Genomic DNA, 18,782 nt, shown 5'->3' with positions numbered 1-18,782 from the left:
CAGCCCTGTATATATACTTATTTATTTACTTTCTCTTATCTACTTATTTATTTGAATACTTTATTTATTCATTTCTGATTACTATTTGGTCTAAATCAACACAACTCAACTCTAGATCAGTAGAAATATAGAGAAGCAAAGAACTGTCAGTGAATGGATGCGATAAGCACTGATGTCATAAAAAAAAGAAAAAAAAATCTTGAGTCACTTGCATACAGAAAAACACCATGAATTAACACTGGAAAGAGAGAGAGAGAGAGAGAGAGAGAGAGAGAGAGAAGAAGAAGAAGAAAAAGAAGAAGAAGATGATTATGTACACATAATTATATGATGTGCACAACTGCATTCCATAATTATTGTCTAGGGTCTTTTTTTCTTCTTTTTTTTTCAATTTTTTTTTTCACAAGCCCAAAATCAGTAAAAGATACCTGCTTGATAATACCACGTAGCACTTTGTCGGTCTTGTTCTCACTCTCAGTCGTTTCATTTCTCATCAAGTCAGTTTCTGTTCGAAATGTTCGTTTACAGAAGACACTGTTTAACTGTGTTGGTGACATTCACGATTTTTTGCACATCCACCATAGCTGTTTATCAGTAGGCCCCTTTACTGTGAGGGATGTGAATGATAGACCATCACGAAATGTCTCATGAGTGATAAGGGGCTGGGGTCTGGGAGTGCTATGTTTTTACCAGATACCCGGGTTCAGGTAAATTTCTGTGATCTCTGCTGAAAAATTGACGGAATTGTCAACGTCATATGTGCATGGTTATCAATCCGCTTTGGCCTCATTTTCTTTTCCAGACAGTAGTGTTTATGTTTTTTTTTCTTCTTTTTTTTTTCTTTTTTTTTTTCGTGTTCTTACTGGGTCAGTATTGGTGGTGTTTTCATCTCTGATACGGCTCTGAGTGATCGGCTGAGTAATAAGCAACAATGATAAATATTACTTTAGTTTGGGGGGTATTGGGATGGGCGCCAGCTGGTCATTCTGCAGTGTTGTTTGCCTATATGGCCTTCTTATGTATTTTTAGTTTGACTTTGAAGTATTGTAATTTTTCCTTTTTTTACGTTTTGTTGTTGTTGTTGTTGTCTGGGGATTTTTCCTCAAGGCCTGACTAAGCGCGTTGGGTTTCGCTGCTGGTCAGGCATCTGCTTGGCAGATGTGGTGTAGCGTATATGGATTTGTCCGAACGCAGTGACGCCTCCTTGAGCTACTGAAACTGAAACTGGGGATAAATTAAGCAGAAGTGTTATGACTTCAGTACGATCTAGTCTTATTTGCACTCAAAGAGCTAAATGGTTAGAATGTCTTACACTTCTTGGTTTGTCTCTCTCTCTTTTCTTTTTTTTAATTTAAATTTTGGGTGATCAGATGTGTCAGTTTTGTGTTGACCCGGTTGAGCATGTGTATGGTTTGACTGTCCTAATATGGTTCTTTGCAGTCGGGTAGACTATAAGCAACAATAAGCAAAAGACAACAGTTTAAAAAAAAACAAAAAAAATAAAAAAAAAAACCCACCCGAAATTCACGTTTAGAATAGAAAAGTTTTGTGAGTGAAAAAAACAACAACAACAACAAACAACAACAACAACAACAAAACCAACAAAGACTTGTACTTGTAAGGTACATCTGCACCGTTAACCAGCATGCCTTCTGCTGCTGTTGCTTGTATTTGTATTGATGTTTATGTCTACTTTGATAGCTGTGTGTGGGTTTGTCGATGACCTTTGATAGCTGTGTGTGGGTTTGTCGTTGACCTTTGATAGCTGTGTGTGGGTTTGTCGTTGACCTTTGATAGCTGTGTGTGGGTTTGCCGATGACCGTATTATGTCTTATTCACAGGTATGTCTCATAGCTCATCCCCTGTAGAAAGAACCATTTGAAGAAGATTGTCAAGCAGGTCAGTGAATGGTGCACAACGCTGGCGATAGTCTTTTGTTTTTCCTTTGGAACGTAATGGATTTGGTTTTTTTTTCTTTTTTAATCGACAAGCAATGGATTTTTTCCCCATCAAAACAAGAAATGTATGTTCATCTTGTGCTCTTCATTCATTATATCACGCAATGATAGCTGAATACATACATGCTTTAAAACAGAAGTTAAGACAAGGGCAGGGCGCAGGAAAGATGGGGGGGGGGGGGGGGAGATGTTTAGGTTGATGTCAGGAACGGGAGGAGACAATAATGAAATAGACTGGTCGTTGTGGCGGGAGGGGTGTACAGTGAGGTGGGGGGGGGGGGGTTAGATGGGAGAATTGTGAGGTGAGGGTCCCCCCCCCCCTCTCCTTTTTGGGGGGTATGGGGGGTCGGCTAGTTCGGTGGGAGCGAGGGGAAGACCTGGTACAAAAACTTTGGGAAGTCGGTTGGGGTGGACGCTGTTAGGACGTTGACACGGTTGGAAGGTGGGGGAAGGGTTGGAGGGGAGAATGCTCATGTGCAGGTGAGGAGGAGGAGGAGGAGGTTGTGTGTGTGTGTGTGTGGGGGGGGGGGGTGGGGTTGGCGGTTAGAGGGAGTAATAGTGGGGTGGGGTTAAGAAGGGAGAAGAGTGCGGTGTAGGGAGAACAGACCTCAAGTGGTTTTGATGGGACATAAAAAAGGAACTGTAAGGTTCGGGTTGGGGATGTAGGCAGCAGGGAAGAATAATGAAGTCTGGGGTTAACAGCATGAGAGAGCATCATTATTATCACCCCCTGGCACCGCTGACTCAATGTTCTCTCCCCTTTGCCCCCCCCCCCACCCCCCTCTTCCCTTCCCTAACCTCATTACACTCCCGACTACACCCTGCAACCCTTCTCTCCTCCACCCCCCCCCCCTCCACAATCCGCTGTTCTCCTTTTTTTGTAACCCCTCCCCCCAAACATTACCATTCCTTCTTCTCAAGGCCTGACTAAGCGCTTTGGGTTACGCTGCTGGTCAGGCATCTGCTTGGCAGATGTGGTGTAGCGTATATGGATTTGTCCGAAAGCAGTGACGCCTCCTTGAGCTACTGATACTGATACTCTTCTGCACCACCCAATCCCCCTCTGCCCTGTCCCCTCCCACAACCTCATTGTTCTCTACCCCCTCCTCCCCCAACCTCACTGTTCTTCAATCTATCGCCAAAACTTCTCTCTCTATCACCCCCCAAACCTCACTATTCTCTCATCTATTGCCAGATTTCACCAGTCTCCTTTCTGAAAGGACAGTGAAGACAGGGGCAGATGAGGGAAGGAAGGGGGAATATATAGAGGTTTATGGATGATAAGCGTGGAGAATCGTCATCTTTGTGGGACAGAGATGGTTTACAGATTATGTCTGCAGAGGGGAGAAAAGTGAGGTTTGGGTGAATAGAGGGGAGAATAGATTTGGGTAGGGGGTAGAGGGGAGGATAGTGAGGTTGGGGGAGGGGGGGGGTAGAGGGGAGAATAGTGAGGTTAGTGGTGGGGGGGGGGGTGCAGGGGCGCAGAGGGGAGACTAGTGAGGTTTCGGGGGAGGTGGGGGGTTAGATGGTAGAATACTGCCCTTGTACCCCCAAACCTCACTATTCTCCCCTCTATCCCCCACCCCAAATCCTATTTTCCCGTCTACCCCCCCACCCCACCCCTAACCTCACCATTCTCCCCTCTACCCCCACCCCTAACCTCACCATTCTCCCCTCTACCCCCCACCCCTAACCTCACTATTCTCCCCTCTACCCCCACCCCTAACCTCACCCCTCTACCCCCCCCTCCCACCTCCATCCAAAAGGTCACTACTCTCCCCCCCTCCCCCCCCCCCCCCTAACCTCCCCCAACCTCACTATTCTCCCCTTTACTAACCAAACAATATTCTACCCTCTACCTCCCACCCCACCCCCCAACCTCACTATTCTCCCCTCTAACCCCCCCAGGCCCCCCCCCCCCCCACACACACACACAAACCTCACTTGTCTCCCATCGCTCCCGCCCCAAACTAATTATTCTCATCTCTACCCTTCATCACTATTCTCCCGCCCTCACCTAACTCCCCCCCCCCCCACCCCACCCCACCCGGCCCCTCCTCTTCCACCCTTTCGCCAACCTCGCAATTCTCCTAAACTCCGAAACCTCACAATTCTCCCTTTCATCCCCCTCCCTCATCTCATTATTCTAATTCCAAAACCTATTTCCCCAGTACCCCCCCTTTGAAAGTGAACAATGTTTCCCTTTATGCCCCCATCCGAACAGGGTAAGATGAGGCAATAGTATGGTGGGGGTTGGGTTAAGGGGACAGCAGTGCACTCGGGGAGTGTAAAGGGGTGACAGTGATGTGGGAGATAGGGGGACTGGAAGATGGTATGATTTGGGAGAACAGTGTGGTAGAAATTGGAAAGAACAGCTGGAGACTTAGGGTAAAAAAATTTTTTTTAAATGATAACAAAATAATAATAATAATAATAATAATAATAATAATAATAACCAAAACGGTGCTGTTCCTCACCCTTGCTATGTCACAACGCTGACCAAAAGTCTGGATTTTAAAAGAAATGCTTTATTATTGTGTAAAGGAAAATGGATTGCAGGCAGAGATACACTTGTACTTGGAATCAGTTGAATATAATTCTAGAAGGAAACGAAAACGAAATCCGTATTTCAAAACGGTCGGTTCTGTTGCACGTTTCCATCCGGATTATTTTCAGCAGCTTTGAGTGACCCTGAAAATGTCGATGGATGTATGTCCTGAAACAACAACAAAAAAGGGGTCATTTCCTCTGACACTGCGCGAATGACCACGTGTATGTTCAATGGCCAGCATGCTGATGAAAGGTGAATCACACTGATGACTTTTTGTTGTTGTTGTTTTAATTGAAAACATGCAATGGATGTTCATTTCCTGTCATAATGTTACAGTACAAAATTAGTCAGCTGAACAGTTTCTGTTTCAGTTTCAGTAACTCAAGGAGGCGTCACTGCGTTCGGACAAATCCATATACGCTACACCACATCTGCCAAGCAGATGCCTGACCAGCAGCGTAACCCAACGCGCTTAGTCAGGCCTACTACTACTGCTACTAATAATATGTATAAGGCGCAAAAACTTCATGAAGTCAACTATAAGCGTACAAAAAAAAAATAAAATAAAAAAAAAAAATAAAAAAATAAATAAGACAACAATGATGATGATGATGGAGTCTCCCGTCGGTCCGACGGATGTGTAGGCAGGCAGGCTTATCTGTCGGTGTGTGTCCTCATGTGGGAGAAGAGGCTGATTCTGGATGCGCAGCACTTCCCACAGGTGTTGCAAGGGAAACCGTCTCCAGAAGTTGACCCCTGCTTCTTCGCTCACGCTTCTCCTTAATGGCCAGCGTTCTCTTGTTTTCAAACGTCTTTATGCCACTAGAGCACAGCGTCCTCCAGCGAGAGCGGTCAAGGGCATCAGTTTCCCAGGAAGCGGTGTCTATGTCACAGGCTTTGAAGTTTGTCTTCAAGGTGTCCTTGAAGCGCTTGCAGGGTCTTCCAAGTTCGCGGTGGCCTTCCTTCAGCTGGCCATACAGTAGCATCTTCGGGATCCTGCTGTCTGTCATGCGGACAACGTGTCTTGTCCAGCGTAGCTGGCACTGGATTATCAGGCTTTCGATGCTCGGCAGGCTGCTCCTCTCTAGGACCTGGAGGTTGGAGACCCTGTCTTGCCACTTTATGCCGAGGATCTTTCGTAGGCATCTCTGGTGAAACTGCTCAAGTTGTTGGATGTGACGGCGATAAGTCACCCATGTTTCACAGCAGTACAACAAGGTGGTCAGCCCAACAGCTCTGTAGGTTTTCATTTTGGTGCTGAGCCTGATGCCTTTGTTGTTCCACAGCCTGTTGTTGAGTCTGCCAAAGGCGGAGCTCACTCTCACTCACTCACTCACACACACACACACACACACACACACACACACACACACACACACACACACACTCTCTCTCTCTCTCTCTCTCTCTATGCGCCGAAAGCAAACTGAGGTGAGGTTGGGGAGGGTGTGGGTCATGGAAGGAGAAGACTTCCGATTGCAATTTGTGGATCACTGGGAAGAATTGAAAGGGAGAAAAGTGTAATATGCAGTTGGAAAGGGGGAGCAGAGTAGGATATTGAGGTGGAGTGTGGGGCGGGGGAGGGGTGTAGAGGGGAGGATAGTGTGGCTTGGAGGGGGGTGTAGAGGGGAGGATAGTGAGGGGGGTGTAGAGGGGAGGATAGTGAAGGGGAGGGGTGTAGAGGGGAGGATAGTGAAGGGGAGGGGTGTAGAGGGGAGGATAGTGAGGGTGGGTGTAGAGGGGAGGATAGTGAGGTTGTGGAGGGGGGTGTAGAGGGGAGGATAGTGAAGTTTGGGGGGCGGGGGGGGGGGGTAGAGGGGAGGATAGTGAGGTTGGGGAGGGTAGTGTAGAGGGGAGGATAGTGAGGGGGAGGGGGGTGTAGAGGGGAGGATAGTGAGGGGGAGGGGGTGTAGAGGGGAGGATAGTGAGGGGGAGGGGGTGTAGAGCGGAGGATAGTGAGGGGGAGGGGGTGTAGAGGGGAGGATAGTGAGGGGGAGGGAGGGTGTAGAGGGGAGGATAGTGAGGTTGGGGAGGGTGGTGTAGTGGGGAGGGGGGTGTAGAGGGGAGGATAGTGAGGGGGAGGGGGTGTAGAGGGGAGGATAGTGAAGGGGAGGGGGTGTAGAGGGGAGGATAGTGAGGGGGAGGGGGTGTAGAGGGGAGGATAGTGAGGGGGAGGGGGGTGACCTTGGGGGTGGGCGAGAGGGGAGAATAGGGAGGTCTGAGGGAGAATCTTATCCTCAAGTGAACCTCACTATTCCCCTCTCTACTTCCCAAACCCATCTAGTATCCCCTATATCCCCCCACCCCCCCGAAACCTCACCGTCTTGATGAAATAAAAATGAAATAAACTTGTGTTGCTCTGAATGACGAAAATAATCCTTAATCTCACCCTTGTTCAACCCCTACTCTTTTACGTCTATCGTATAGTGTGCTCTATGCGTCTCCCGTGAAACAACACACACACAAAAGAACATGAATACTTTCGAACACACTCTCTCTCATCCTGGGTCAGTGCTTATTTGCCTGACAATGTTCGGCTCAGCTGAGCATTCATGCTATGCAGACTTTCCCCTTGTATCCTTTTCTAATTCCTAAGCACAAGATGCAAAAGATAAATTATATACGAAGCATTGCTTTCAGTTTTCTTTTCACAACATATTTTGCTGTCTTGTTTTCTTCCTATTCTTTATACTTCACCTTCACGGGCAGCTTTGGGAAGTCATCGGATTCTGACTTTTCCCCCGACAATGATTGAAAACACCACCACTAAAGTATGATTAGTGTCTCTGGGTCACTTGCCATGGGGGAACTGAACATTATTAATAATGCCTACATCCAAAATTGTTCCCTGGGGAAACATTGGAGATACCACGCAAACTAAGAAGTTCTCTCCCTCAGACAGAGAATTCCTGCAAACCCACATACATCGTCCACAAACTCTCACCAGTGAATACAGCATGCACGTCCATTAAAGGAACAACAGTGGAGTAAACACGGCACGGGAAGACGAAGCTATAATGAATCCTCTCCATCCAAAAACCTGCGGCACCCTCTCCTCCATCCCAAACCCTCTCCCCATCCCAAACCCTACAGCACCCCACTCCCCCTATAGCGTCTCTCCCCCATCCCAAACCCTACAGCACCCCACTCCCCCTATAGCGTCTCTCCCCCATCCCAAACCCTACACTACCCCACTCCCCCTATAGCGTCTCTCCCCCATCCCAAACCCTACAGCACCACACTCTCCCTATAGCGTCTCTCCCCCATCCCAAACCCTACAGCGCCCCACTCCCCCTATAGCGTCTCTCCCCCATCCCAAACCCTACAGCACCACACTCCCCCTACAGCGTCTCTCCCCCATCCCAAACCCTCTCCCCATCCCAAACCCTACACCACCCCACTCCCCCTACAGCGTCTCTCCCCCATCCCAAACCCTCTCCCCCATCCCAAACCCTCTCCCCATCCCAAACCCTACAGCACCCCACTCCCCCTATAGCGTCTCTCCCCCATCCCAAACCCTACAGCACCACACGCCCCCTATAGCGTCTCTCCCCCATCCCAAACCCTACAGCACCCCACTCCCCCTATAGCGTCTCTCCCCCATCCCAAACCCTACAGCACCACACTCCCCCTATAGCGTCTCTCCCCCATCCAAAACCCTACAGCACCACACTCCCCCTATAGCGTCTCTCCCCCATCCCAAACCCTACAGCACCACACTCCCCCTATTCTATTCTATTCTATTCTCCCCCATCCACAACCCTACAGCACCCCACTCCCCCTATAGCGTCTCTCCCACATCCCAAACCCTACAGCACCACACTCTCCCTATAGCGTCTCTCCCCCATCCCAAACCCTACAGCACCACACTCTCCCTATAGCGTCTCTCCCACATCCCAAACCCTACAGCACCACACTCCCCCTACAGCGTCTCTCCCCCATCCCAAACCCTCTCCCCATCCCAAACCCTACAGCACCACACTCCCCCTACAGCGTCTCTCCCCCATCCCAAACCCTCTCCCCCATCCCAAACCCTCTCCCCATCCCAAACCCTACAGCACCCCACTCCCCCTATAGCGTCTCTCCCCCATCCCAAACCCTACAGCACCACACGCCCCCTATAGCGTCTCTCCCCCATCCCAAACCCTACAGCACCCCACTCCCCCTATAGCGTCTCTCCCCCATCCCAAACCCTACAGCACCACACTCCCCCTATTCTATTCTATTCTATTCTCCCCCATCCACAACCCTACAGCACCCCACTCCCCCTATAGCGTCTCTCCCACATCCCAAACCCTCTCCCCATCCCAAACCCTACAGCACCCCACTCCCCCTATAGCGTCTCTCCCCCATCCCAAACCCTCTCTCCATCCCAAACCCTACAGCACCCCACTCCCCCTATAGCGTCTCTCCCCCATCCCAAACCCTACCTCTCTCCATCCCAAACCCTACCTCTCTCCATCCCAAACCCTACAGCACCACACTCCCCCTACAGCGTCTCTCCCCCATCCCAAACCCTACGGCTCTTCCATCATCCCAAATCTTGCACCTTACCTCTTACCATGCTACACACACACCCATCCCAAATTAACCAAGGGTGTGGGTTGGTATAAGACAGGGTGGGAAGGGAGGGAGGAGGGAAAAGAAGGGAAAATACGGGGATGTGGAAAATAAGACAGGTTGGGGAGGGGGGGGGGACGGGATTGGGGGTGGAGGGAATAAGAGATGGGAGGGAGACAGACACAAACAAGACAAAAAACGATGGCACACGGACAAACAAAAGCAATTTCATTCCAAATCACCAAACAATCACTGTTTACCTGTTCTTGTCGGGTCGGTTGGTTTCGTTTCTGCAATGAAAAAAAAAACACGGCAACCATCGTTATTATACATATAATAAAAATCAGAGATGCCATAATGCACGCTAAATTCCCCACAGAAACATTGCACAAACAACGCCAATAACCCTCTACCAACCAAACTCACCCTTCAGCATGTAAACAAACAAACAAACCAGTAAATCGCAACACTACCACTCCCGGAAGAGAAAAAAATCAACGGAATTTCCTGCCAAAAACAATTATGAAAATCAGTGTATTGATTCCTCGCCAAATGTTTTGTTGGCTTGTATGTGTGTCAACATGCCCGATTTCTTCTGACTACAGGACAACATGGATACAGATACAAAATTATCAAAGAAGGGAAAGAGGGTGGGAGAGATAAATCATCCGCAAACCCCCCTGAAATAATCACGGTCAACTTTATCAACCTGCAACCCCGCCCCCCACCCGCCCCCCCACCCTCCCATCAACTCACAAAGAGGTCTGCTGTAAGACAACCCAGCAAGTAATTGGCTGTCGGTTGTGGTTTTCGCGCTATATTAAAAATTCCATTATATTGAACGTAGCATTTTCGTCATGCTTTGCAGCAAACAAGATTGGGTCGATAAACCCTGTAACGAGAGTTTGTTCTTTTTTCTCATCCAAGCAGAAAGTTAAACTGCCACCTGTCACCTTTTGCGTACCCAACCATCAAGTAAAAACGTAACCGAATTCTATCCAAGAGACTAAAAACATAACTACCCACATAACAACGATAAATACCACCCGTCAACTTTGTGAACCCAACTATCAAGACATCAATTGAAAACGGGTCTCCCCTTCTAATTTATCATACATTCATCATGAACCAAAATTAATAATCGCTGACATGCACACAGTGACCTTAAGAGGCCTTCTGATCACTCATATATTACGACGAACTAAAACGAAATTGGTGAAATGGATCATACATTCCTGACGACCAGAATGGGCTGTCAGTGACGGTACCTTTGAGAAACTTGTGAAATGGGTCGTACAGTGACGGTACCTTTAAAGAAACTTGTGAAATGGGTGGTACAGTGACGGTACCTTTAAGCACCACACTCCCCCTATAGCGTCTCTCCCCATCCCAAACCCTACAGCACCACACTCCCCCAAAAGAGTCTCTCTCCCCATCCCAAACCCTACAGCACCCCACTCCCCCTATAGCGTCTCTCCCCATCCCTAACCCTACAGCACCCCACTCCCCCTATAGCGTCTCTCCCACATCCCAAACCCTCTCCCCATCCCAAACCCTACAGCACCCCACTCCCCCTATAGCGTCTCTCCCCATCCCAAACCCTCTCCCCATCCCAAACCCTACAGCACCCCACTCCCCCTATAGCGTCTCTCTCCATCCCAAACCCTCTCCCCATCCCAAACCCTACAGCACCCCACTCCCCCTATAGCGTCTCTCTCCATCCCAAACCCTCTCCCCATCCCAAACCCTACAGCACCACACTCCCCCTATAGCGGCTCTACCTTCATCCCAAACCCTACGGCTCTTCCATCATCCCAAATCTTGCACCTTACCTCTTACCATGCTACACACACACCCATCCCAAATTAACCAAGGGTGTGGGTTGGTATAAGACAGGGAGGGAGGGAAAAGAAGGGAAAATACGGGGATGTGGAAAATAAGACAGGTTGGGGAGGGAGGGGGGGACGGGATTGGGGGTGGAGGGAATAAGAGATGGGAGGGAGATAGACACAAACAAGACAAAAAACGATGGCACACGGACAAACAAAAGCAATTTCATTCCAAATCACCAAACAATCACTGTTTACCTCTTCTTGTCGTGTCGGTTGGTTTCGTTTCTGCAATGAAAAAAAAACACGGCAACCATCGTTATTATACATATAATAAAAATCAGAGATGCCATAATGCACGCTAAATTCCCCACAGAAACATTGCACAAACAACGCCAATAACCCTCTACCAACCAAACTCACCCTTCAGCATGTAAACAAACAAACCAACCAGTAAATCGCAACACTACCACTCCCGGAAGAGAAAAAAATCAACGGAATTTCCTGCCAAAAACAATTATGAAAATCAGTGTATTGATTCCTCGCCAAATGTTTTGTTGGCTTGTATGTGTGTCAACATGCCCGATTTCTTCTGACTACAGGTCAACATGGATACAGATACAAAATTGTCAAAGAAGGGAAAGAGGGTGGGAGAGATAAATTATCCGCAAACCCCCCTGAAATAATCACGGTCAACGTTATCAACCTGCAACCCCGCACACCACCCGCCCCCCCACCCTCCCATCAACTCACAAAGAGGTCTGCTGTAAGACATCCCAGCAAGTAATCGGCTGTCGGTTGTGGTTTTCGCACTGCATTAAACAATTCCATTATATTGAACGTAGCATTTTCGTCAGACTTGGCAGTAAACATGATTGGGTCGATAAACCCTGTTTCGAGAGTTTGTTCTTTTTTCTCATCCAAGCAGAAAGTTAAACTGCCACCTGTCACCTTTTGCGTACCCAACCATCAAGTAAAAACGTAACCGAATTCTATCCAAGAGACTAAAAACATAACTACCCACATAACAACGATAAATACGACCCGTCAACTTTGTGAACCCAACTATCAAGACATCAATTGAAAACGGGTCTCCTCTTCTAATTTATCATACATTCATCATGAACCAAAATTAATAATCGCTGACATGCACGCAGTGACCGTAAGAGGCCTTCTGATCATTCATATATTACGACGAACTAAAACGAAATTGGTGAAATGGATCATACATTCCTGACGACCAGAATGGGCTGTCAGTGACGGTACCTTTGAGAAACTTGTGAAATGGGTCGTACAGTGACGGTACCTTTGAGAAACTTGTGAAATGGGTCGTACAGTGACGGTACCTTTAAGCACCACACTCCCCCTATAGCGTCTCTCCCCATCCCAAACCCTACAGCACCACACTCCCCCAAAAGAGTCTCTCTCCCCATCCCAAACCCTACAGCACCCCACTCCCCCTATAGCGTCTCTCCCCCATCCCAAGCCCTACAGCACCCCACTCCCCCTATAGCGTCTCTCCACATCCCAAACCCTCTCCCCATCCCAAACCCTACAGCACCCCACTCCCCCTATAGCGTCTCTCCCACATCCCAAACCCTCTCCCCATCCCAAACCCTACAGCACCCCACTCCCCCTATAGCGTCTCTCCCCATCCCAAACCCTCTCCCCATCCCAAACCCTACAGCACCCCACTCCCCCTATAGCGTCTCTCTCCATCCCAAACCCTCTCCCCATCCCAAACCCTACAGCACCCCACTCCCCCTATAGCGTCTCTCTCCATCCCAAACCCTCTCCCCATCCCAAACCCTACAGCACCACACTCCCCCTATAGCGGCTCTACCTTCATCCCAAACCCTACGGCTCTTCCATCATCCCAAATCTTGCACCTTACCTCTTACCATGCTACACACACACCCATCCCAAATTAACCAAGGGTGTGGGTTGGTATAAGACAGGGAGGGAGGGAAAAGAAGGGAAAATACGGGGATGTGGAAAATAAGACAGGTTGGGGAGGGAGGGGGGGGGGACGGGATTGGGGGTGGAGGGAATAAGAGATGGGAGGGAGACAGACACAAACAAGACAAAAAACGATGGCACACGGACAAACAAAAGCAATTCCATTCCAAATCACCAAACAATCACTGCTTACCTCTTCTTGTCGTGTCGGTTGGTTCCGTTTCTGCAATGAAAAAAAAAACACGGCAACCATCGTTATTATACATATAATAAAAATCAGAGATGCCATAATGCACGCTAAATTCCCCACAGAAACATTGCACAAACAACGCCAATAACCCTCTACCAACCAAACTCACCCTTCAGCATGTAAACAAACAAACAAACCAGTAAATCGCAACACTACCACTCCCGGAAGAGAAAAAAATCAACGGAATTTCCTGCCAAAAACAATTATGAAAATCAGTGTATTGATTCCTCGCCAAATGTTTTGTTGGCTTGTATGTGTGTCAACATGCCTGATTTCTTCTGACTACAGGTCAACATGGATACAGATACAAAATTGTCAAAGAAGGGAAAGAGGGTGGGAGAGATAAATTATCCGCAAACCCCCCTGAAATAATCACGGTCAACGTTATCAACCTGCAACCCCGCACACCACCCGCCCCCCCACCCTCCCATCAACTCACAAAGAGGTCTGCTGTAAGACAACCCAGCAAGTAATCGGCTGTCGGTTGTGGTTTTCGCACTGCATTAAACAATTCCATTATATTGAACGTAGCATTTTCGTCAGACTTGGCAGTAAACATGACTGGGTCGATAAACCCTGTAACGAGAGTTTGTTCTTTTTTCTCATCCAAGCAGAAAGTTAAACTGCCACCTGTCACCTTTTGCGTACCCAACCATCAAGTAAAAACGTAACCGAATTCTATCCAAGAGACTAAAAACATAACTACCCACATAACAACGATAAATACCACCCGTCAACTTTGTGAACCCAACTATCAAGACATCAATTGAAAACGGGTCTCCCCTTCTAATTTATCATACATTCATCACGAACCAAAATTAATAATCGCTGACATGCACGCAGTGACCGTAAGAAGCCTTCTGATCATTCATATATTACGACGAACTAAAACGAAATTGGTGAAATGGATCATACATTCCTGACGACCAGAATGGGCTGCTACCACTGGCAGTACCTTTAAGAAACTTGTGAAATGGGCTGTCAGTGACGGTACCTTTGAGAAACTTGTGAAATGGGTCGTACAGTGACGGTACCTTTAAAAGAAACTTATGAAATGGGTGGTACAGTGACGGTACCTTTAAGAAACTTGTGAAATGGGTCGTACAGTGACGGTACCTTTAAAAGAAACTTATGAAATGGATCGTACAGTGACGGTACCTTTAAGAAACTTGTGAAATTGGTCGTACAGTGACGGTACCTTTAAGAAACTTATGAAATGGGTCATACAGTGACGGTACCTTTAAGAAACTTCTGAAATGGGCTGTACAGTGACGGACCTTTAAGAAACTTGTGAAATGGGTCGTACAGTGACGGTACCTTTAAAAGAAACATGAAATGGGTCGTACAGTGACGGTACCTTTAAAAGAAACTTATGAAATGGGTCGTACAGTGACGGTACCTTTAAGAAACTTGCGCAATGGGTCGTACAGTGACGGTACCTTTAAAAGAAACTTATGAAAGGGGTCGTACAGTGACGGTACCTTTAAGAAACTTGCGCAATGGGTCGTACAGTGACGGTACCTTTAAGAAACTTATGAAATGGATCGTACAGTGACGGTACCTTTGAGAAACTTATGAAAGGGGTCGTACAGTGACGGTACCTTTGAGAAACTTGTGAAATGGGTCGTGCAGTGACGGTACCTTTAAGAAACTTGCGCAATGGGTCGTACAGTGACGGTACCTTTAAAAGAAACTTATGAAAGGGGTCGTACAGTGACGGTACCTTCGAGAAACTTATGAAATGGGTTGTTTATTCCTGACCAACAGGCTGACTGTTGACGGGTAAAGTGACTGTACCTTTATGAAACGTATGAAATGAGTCGTACAGTGACTGCACCTTAAAGAAACTGATGAAATGGGTCATATATTCCTAACCAACAAACGGGCAGTGACGGTACCTTTAAGAAAGCAGTGAAATGGATACGTTCCTGAAGAACGAATGGGGTGATGGATGACGGTACCTTTCAGAACGGTGATCTTCATGCTGTCGACGGCGTTCTTGGAACTCCGACATACGTACACCCCGGCGTCACTCTCCTCGGCGTGATCGATCATCAGCTCGCTGATGAAGGCTCGGTCCCTGATCGACTGGTATTCTTCGATCAGCACGCGCGGGTATCTGAAGGAATTGATCTGCAACCAAGTGGGGAACAGGTTACGTTTTGTGGGTCGCTGTTTTGGGAGGATGGGAATGAATGAATGAGAGAGTGAGTGAGTGAGTGAGTGAGTGAGTGAGTGTGAGTGAGTGAGTGTGTGTGTGTGTGTGTGTGTGTGTGTGTGTGTGTGTGTGTGTGTGTGTGTGTGTGTGTGTGTGTGTGTGGTGTGTGTGTGTGTGTGTGTGTGTGTACTTGCGTCGACTCCGTTATTCTGTACCAATACTGACCTGTAACACAGCATGACATAACAAACTACCCCCCGTCCACATACCTCTGTATGTCTGCCTTTCAAGTGTCTTAAATCGTATGAGGGAAGGGGGCGGGACTCTGGGGTGATGAACTTTGTGGCTTTTAATGGGGACCTGGACGTTGTAGATCGTGGCTTTTAATGGGGACCTGGACGTTGTAGATCGTGGCTTTTAATGGGGACCTGGACGTTGTAGATCGTGGCTTTTAATGGGGACCTGGACGTTGTAGATCGTGGCTTTTAATGGGGACCTGGACGTTGTAGATCGTGGCTTTTAATGGGGACCTGGACGTTGTAGATCGTGGCTTTTAATGGGGACCTGGACGTTGTAGATCGTGGCTTTTAATGGGGACTTGGACGTTGTAGATCGAAACACAAGCCAACACACAAACTGAACTCGGCGTAACAGGGAGAAATGACTGAAATGCTAGAGATTCAAAATTAGTGGTAATTGCGACCGTTCAAAGTTTAACAAAACATTGCGGAAATCGTGTTATTTTCCCCATCCCGTAACGACCTAAAATGTGCTCCAACAGCACAGTCTTTACAATATTGCTGCAATAGCAGTCTCTACAGAAACGTTCCCCAAGGGAAACTACTGGTTATTCTGACTTCCTAAAGCTTAAAGCTCCAGGGCTCCACACCGAAATTCAATCAGCAACACTTCGGCAGCTCATGCATGTATCGCTGGAAAATCGGATTGAAAAAAATTAGAATAAAACAAACATTTATCTAGAACGCCACGTCAAGGCAGTGCTGACTCATTCTGTGGAGTCCCATTCTATGCCCATGCCCCCAGGCGGCAAACTGTTTTCATACATATCAACTACTCACAACTTTTCAACTTCACTTTTACGCAAATCGCATAGAACGCCTGCGCACGCACACATACACGTCATAGGAAATAACTTCACACGAACACAAGTTTTTACGCCAAAATGGACACATCGACATTGACTGATGGCGGATGATAAAAATGATCATCTGGGAATAGATATGATTACAGCGCATAGGTCAGTGTGTGTGTGTGTGTGCATGTGCGCGCGCAACAACGCATGTAAATTGGCCAGTGCGTGCAGAAACCAAGAAAGGGAGCAGATCAGATTAACCCTGACTGCACATCCACTGTGCACGTGCACAAGGGAATATCCATCACCCAAACCCATACATCCATTATGGAAACCACCAACAGTCTGCAGTTCAACGCGTCAAGCGGGACGGGGATGGCTGCAAGGGGGGACTCACAAATCACACATTAATGCCGATGGACACTGTACGTGTGCACATACATAGTGCAAGCGCGCGAAAACAGTTCCTTGACGGCACACGCTCGCTCTCTCTCTCGCTCTCTCTCTCTCTCTCTCTCTCTGTCACACACACACACACACACACACACTTTTTCAAGCAGGGTGACCCATACGGACGGGGGGAAGCGGACAGACCGGCCACATAATGGCGCCGCACGGAAACCGTGAAACTGAGGGTTTCGACAGGACTGCAGCGGTCACCAGAACCACCACTCCCTCAAACACACTGCAAGATAACTCTCACATCCTGCAGAAGAGCACCACTGCTGATGATGGCCGCTGTGGTAAACCGGAAGCATGTCCCCACAGTACTGTATGCAGATAAGGGGAACGCTACACGTCACAATAACCAAGGACATTTTGATGTGGGGGAGCTGAAAGGAAATCGGAAGAACTTCAGACAGAGAAGGGAGGGGGTGGGGGGTGAGAATGGGGGTCGGAGGGGGGGGGGGCTAGATAATGACGGAAATGATTCCGGAAGACAGCGATTGCAGCACGGACGCAAAACGCATGCGGTATTTTCTTCCACGGAGACGCTTTTTGAATAATATGCAACGAACAGTATATACCTCCAGAAGTTTGGTACCGATACCATTGGAAAGCATTGACAGCTCTGTCAGTCGTTGGTCTGCATTCTGTTTTCAAACTTGTGGAAGTTTTGTCTTTAAACCTCCTCCCCCCCCCTCTCTCTCTCTCTCTCTCTGCGAGTGTTTCATATGTCTATGTATTTCTCATTCTCTCGTTTTGTATGTTTGTCTGCCTGTCTAAACCCCCTCCCTCCTCTCCCTCCCTCTCTCTTCACACATACATCTACGCGCGCTACTTTCAAGCAAGCGGTCGCAGGTGCGGTTGAGACACTGGTAGAGAGACTGCTTCCAAATGGATCAACTAACTTCCCGGTTCAAAGCCTCGCCCGTTGTTTTAAATTCTTTCTTTATATCTTCTTCTTCTTTTATTTTTATTGTAACACATTCCATGTATCGAGACATGTCACAATGCCCACTCCTCATGGCTTAAACAGTTCAGTAATTCCGCACATTCCTGAACCTTGTTTTCCTCAATATTTTAGCCAGGTAATGATGGTTTACGCTTCAAAGGAAATAGCACTTACCTTTAATGTCAATGATGATAAACCCATTCCAATCTTTTTTGTCTTTTAACCGTTATAATGCATGCCGATTTTTGAAAAAAAAAGAATCTTTGTTTTTCATACTTAACGAAAGAAACACTATTATCAAGAATGTCTCACATAAAAACATATCAAGATATATTGTAAGGACCACGACTTCACACTGACAGTTATGTGTCTGTGTGTGTCTGTGTGGTGTGCGTGCCTGCGTGCAGACAGTAAAGAAGGATGGCCACAGACCTTGACGCCGTCCTTGAACCAGTCGATGTCCTCCGGCAGGCGGGGGCCCCCCGAGGCGTTGCACACCAGGTGGATCTCCTGGCCCAGGTCCACGTACCGCCTGCCCTTGATGGAGATCACTGTCACCACACACACAGCCTGCATTTAATAATAGTGCACACACATACCGCATGTCACCGGAGGTAGGTAGGGTGGGGCGGGTTGTTCTACAGTGCCTGTATGTATACGCATATATATATATACACATATACAATACACAATTTTCATGCACTAGGGCGCGCGCGCACACATTACGCCAGTATATATATATATATATATATATATATATATATATATATATATATATATATATGATCGTGCACACACACACACAGCTTGAAAACGGCTCACCGGGGGGCACTATGATTCCTGTACGCATACGCATACATATACCCATACCTACGCTCTAAGGCCCACGCACATTCATGCGTATGTATATAAATCGTGTACACACGCACGCACGCAGCACGCACGCACGCACACACACAGACAACCCGTCACCGTGGGGGTACTCTTGTGGATATACAGGCTATGTCACCACGCATGCAGTGAGTTCA

General features: G+C 47.7%; 1 protein-coding gene across 8 annotated transcripts in view; it reads right to left on the bottom strand.

Moving 5' to 3' along the window:
- Positions 1 to 4,476: 4,476 nt before the first annotated feature.
- Positions 4,477 to 18,782, bottom strand: part of LOC143296977 (limbic system-associated membrane protein-like) — a 40,026-nt gene continuing 25,720 nt past the window's right edge. For 4 of the 8 annotated variants that reach the window (XM_076609059.1, XM_076609061.1, XM_076609062.1 and 1 more), the window contains 6 exons: positions 18,187 to 18,305; positions 15,069 to 15,240; positions 13,051 to 13,080; positions 11,157 to 11,186; positions 9,330 to 9,359; positions 4,477 to 4,674 (listed from right to left, as the gene is read on the bottom strand). In XM_076609059.1, coding sequence (XP_076465174.1) covers positions 4,631 to 4,674; positions 9,330 to 9,359; positions 11,157 to 11,186; positions 13,051 to 13,080; positions 15,069 to 15,240; positions 18,187 to 18,305 — 425 coding nt within the window. In that variant the 3' untranslated portion in view covers positions 4,477 to 4,630. The remainder of the gene's footprint in view (positions 4,675 to 9,329; positions 9,360 to 11,156; positions 11,187 to 13,050; positions 13,081 to 15,068; positions 15,241 to 18,186; positions 18,306 to 18,782) is intronic. The other 4 variants (XM_076609063.1, XM_076609066.1, XM_076609064.1 and 1 more) reach the window with 4 other exon arrangements.

This window comes from Babylonia areolata, chromosome 22 (genome assembly GCF_041734735.1).
Source record: "Babylonia areolata isolate BAREFJ2019XMU chromosome 22, ASM4173473v1, whole genome shotgun sequence".
In the NCBI taxonomy this organism is placed as follows: Eukaryota; Metazoa; Mollusca; class Gastropoda; order Neogastropoda; family Buccinidae; genus Babylonia; species Babylonia areolata.
This window is presented reverse-complemented; position numbering and strand designations above follow the sequence as displayed.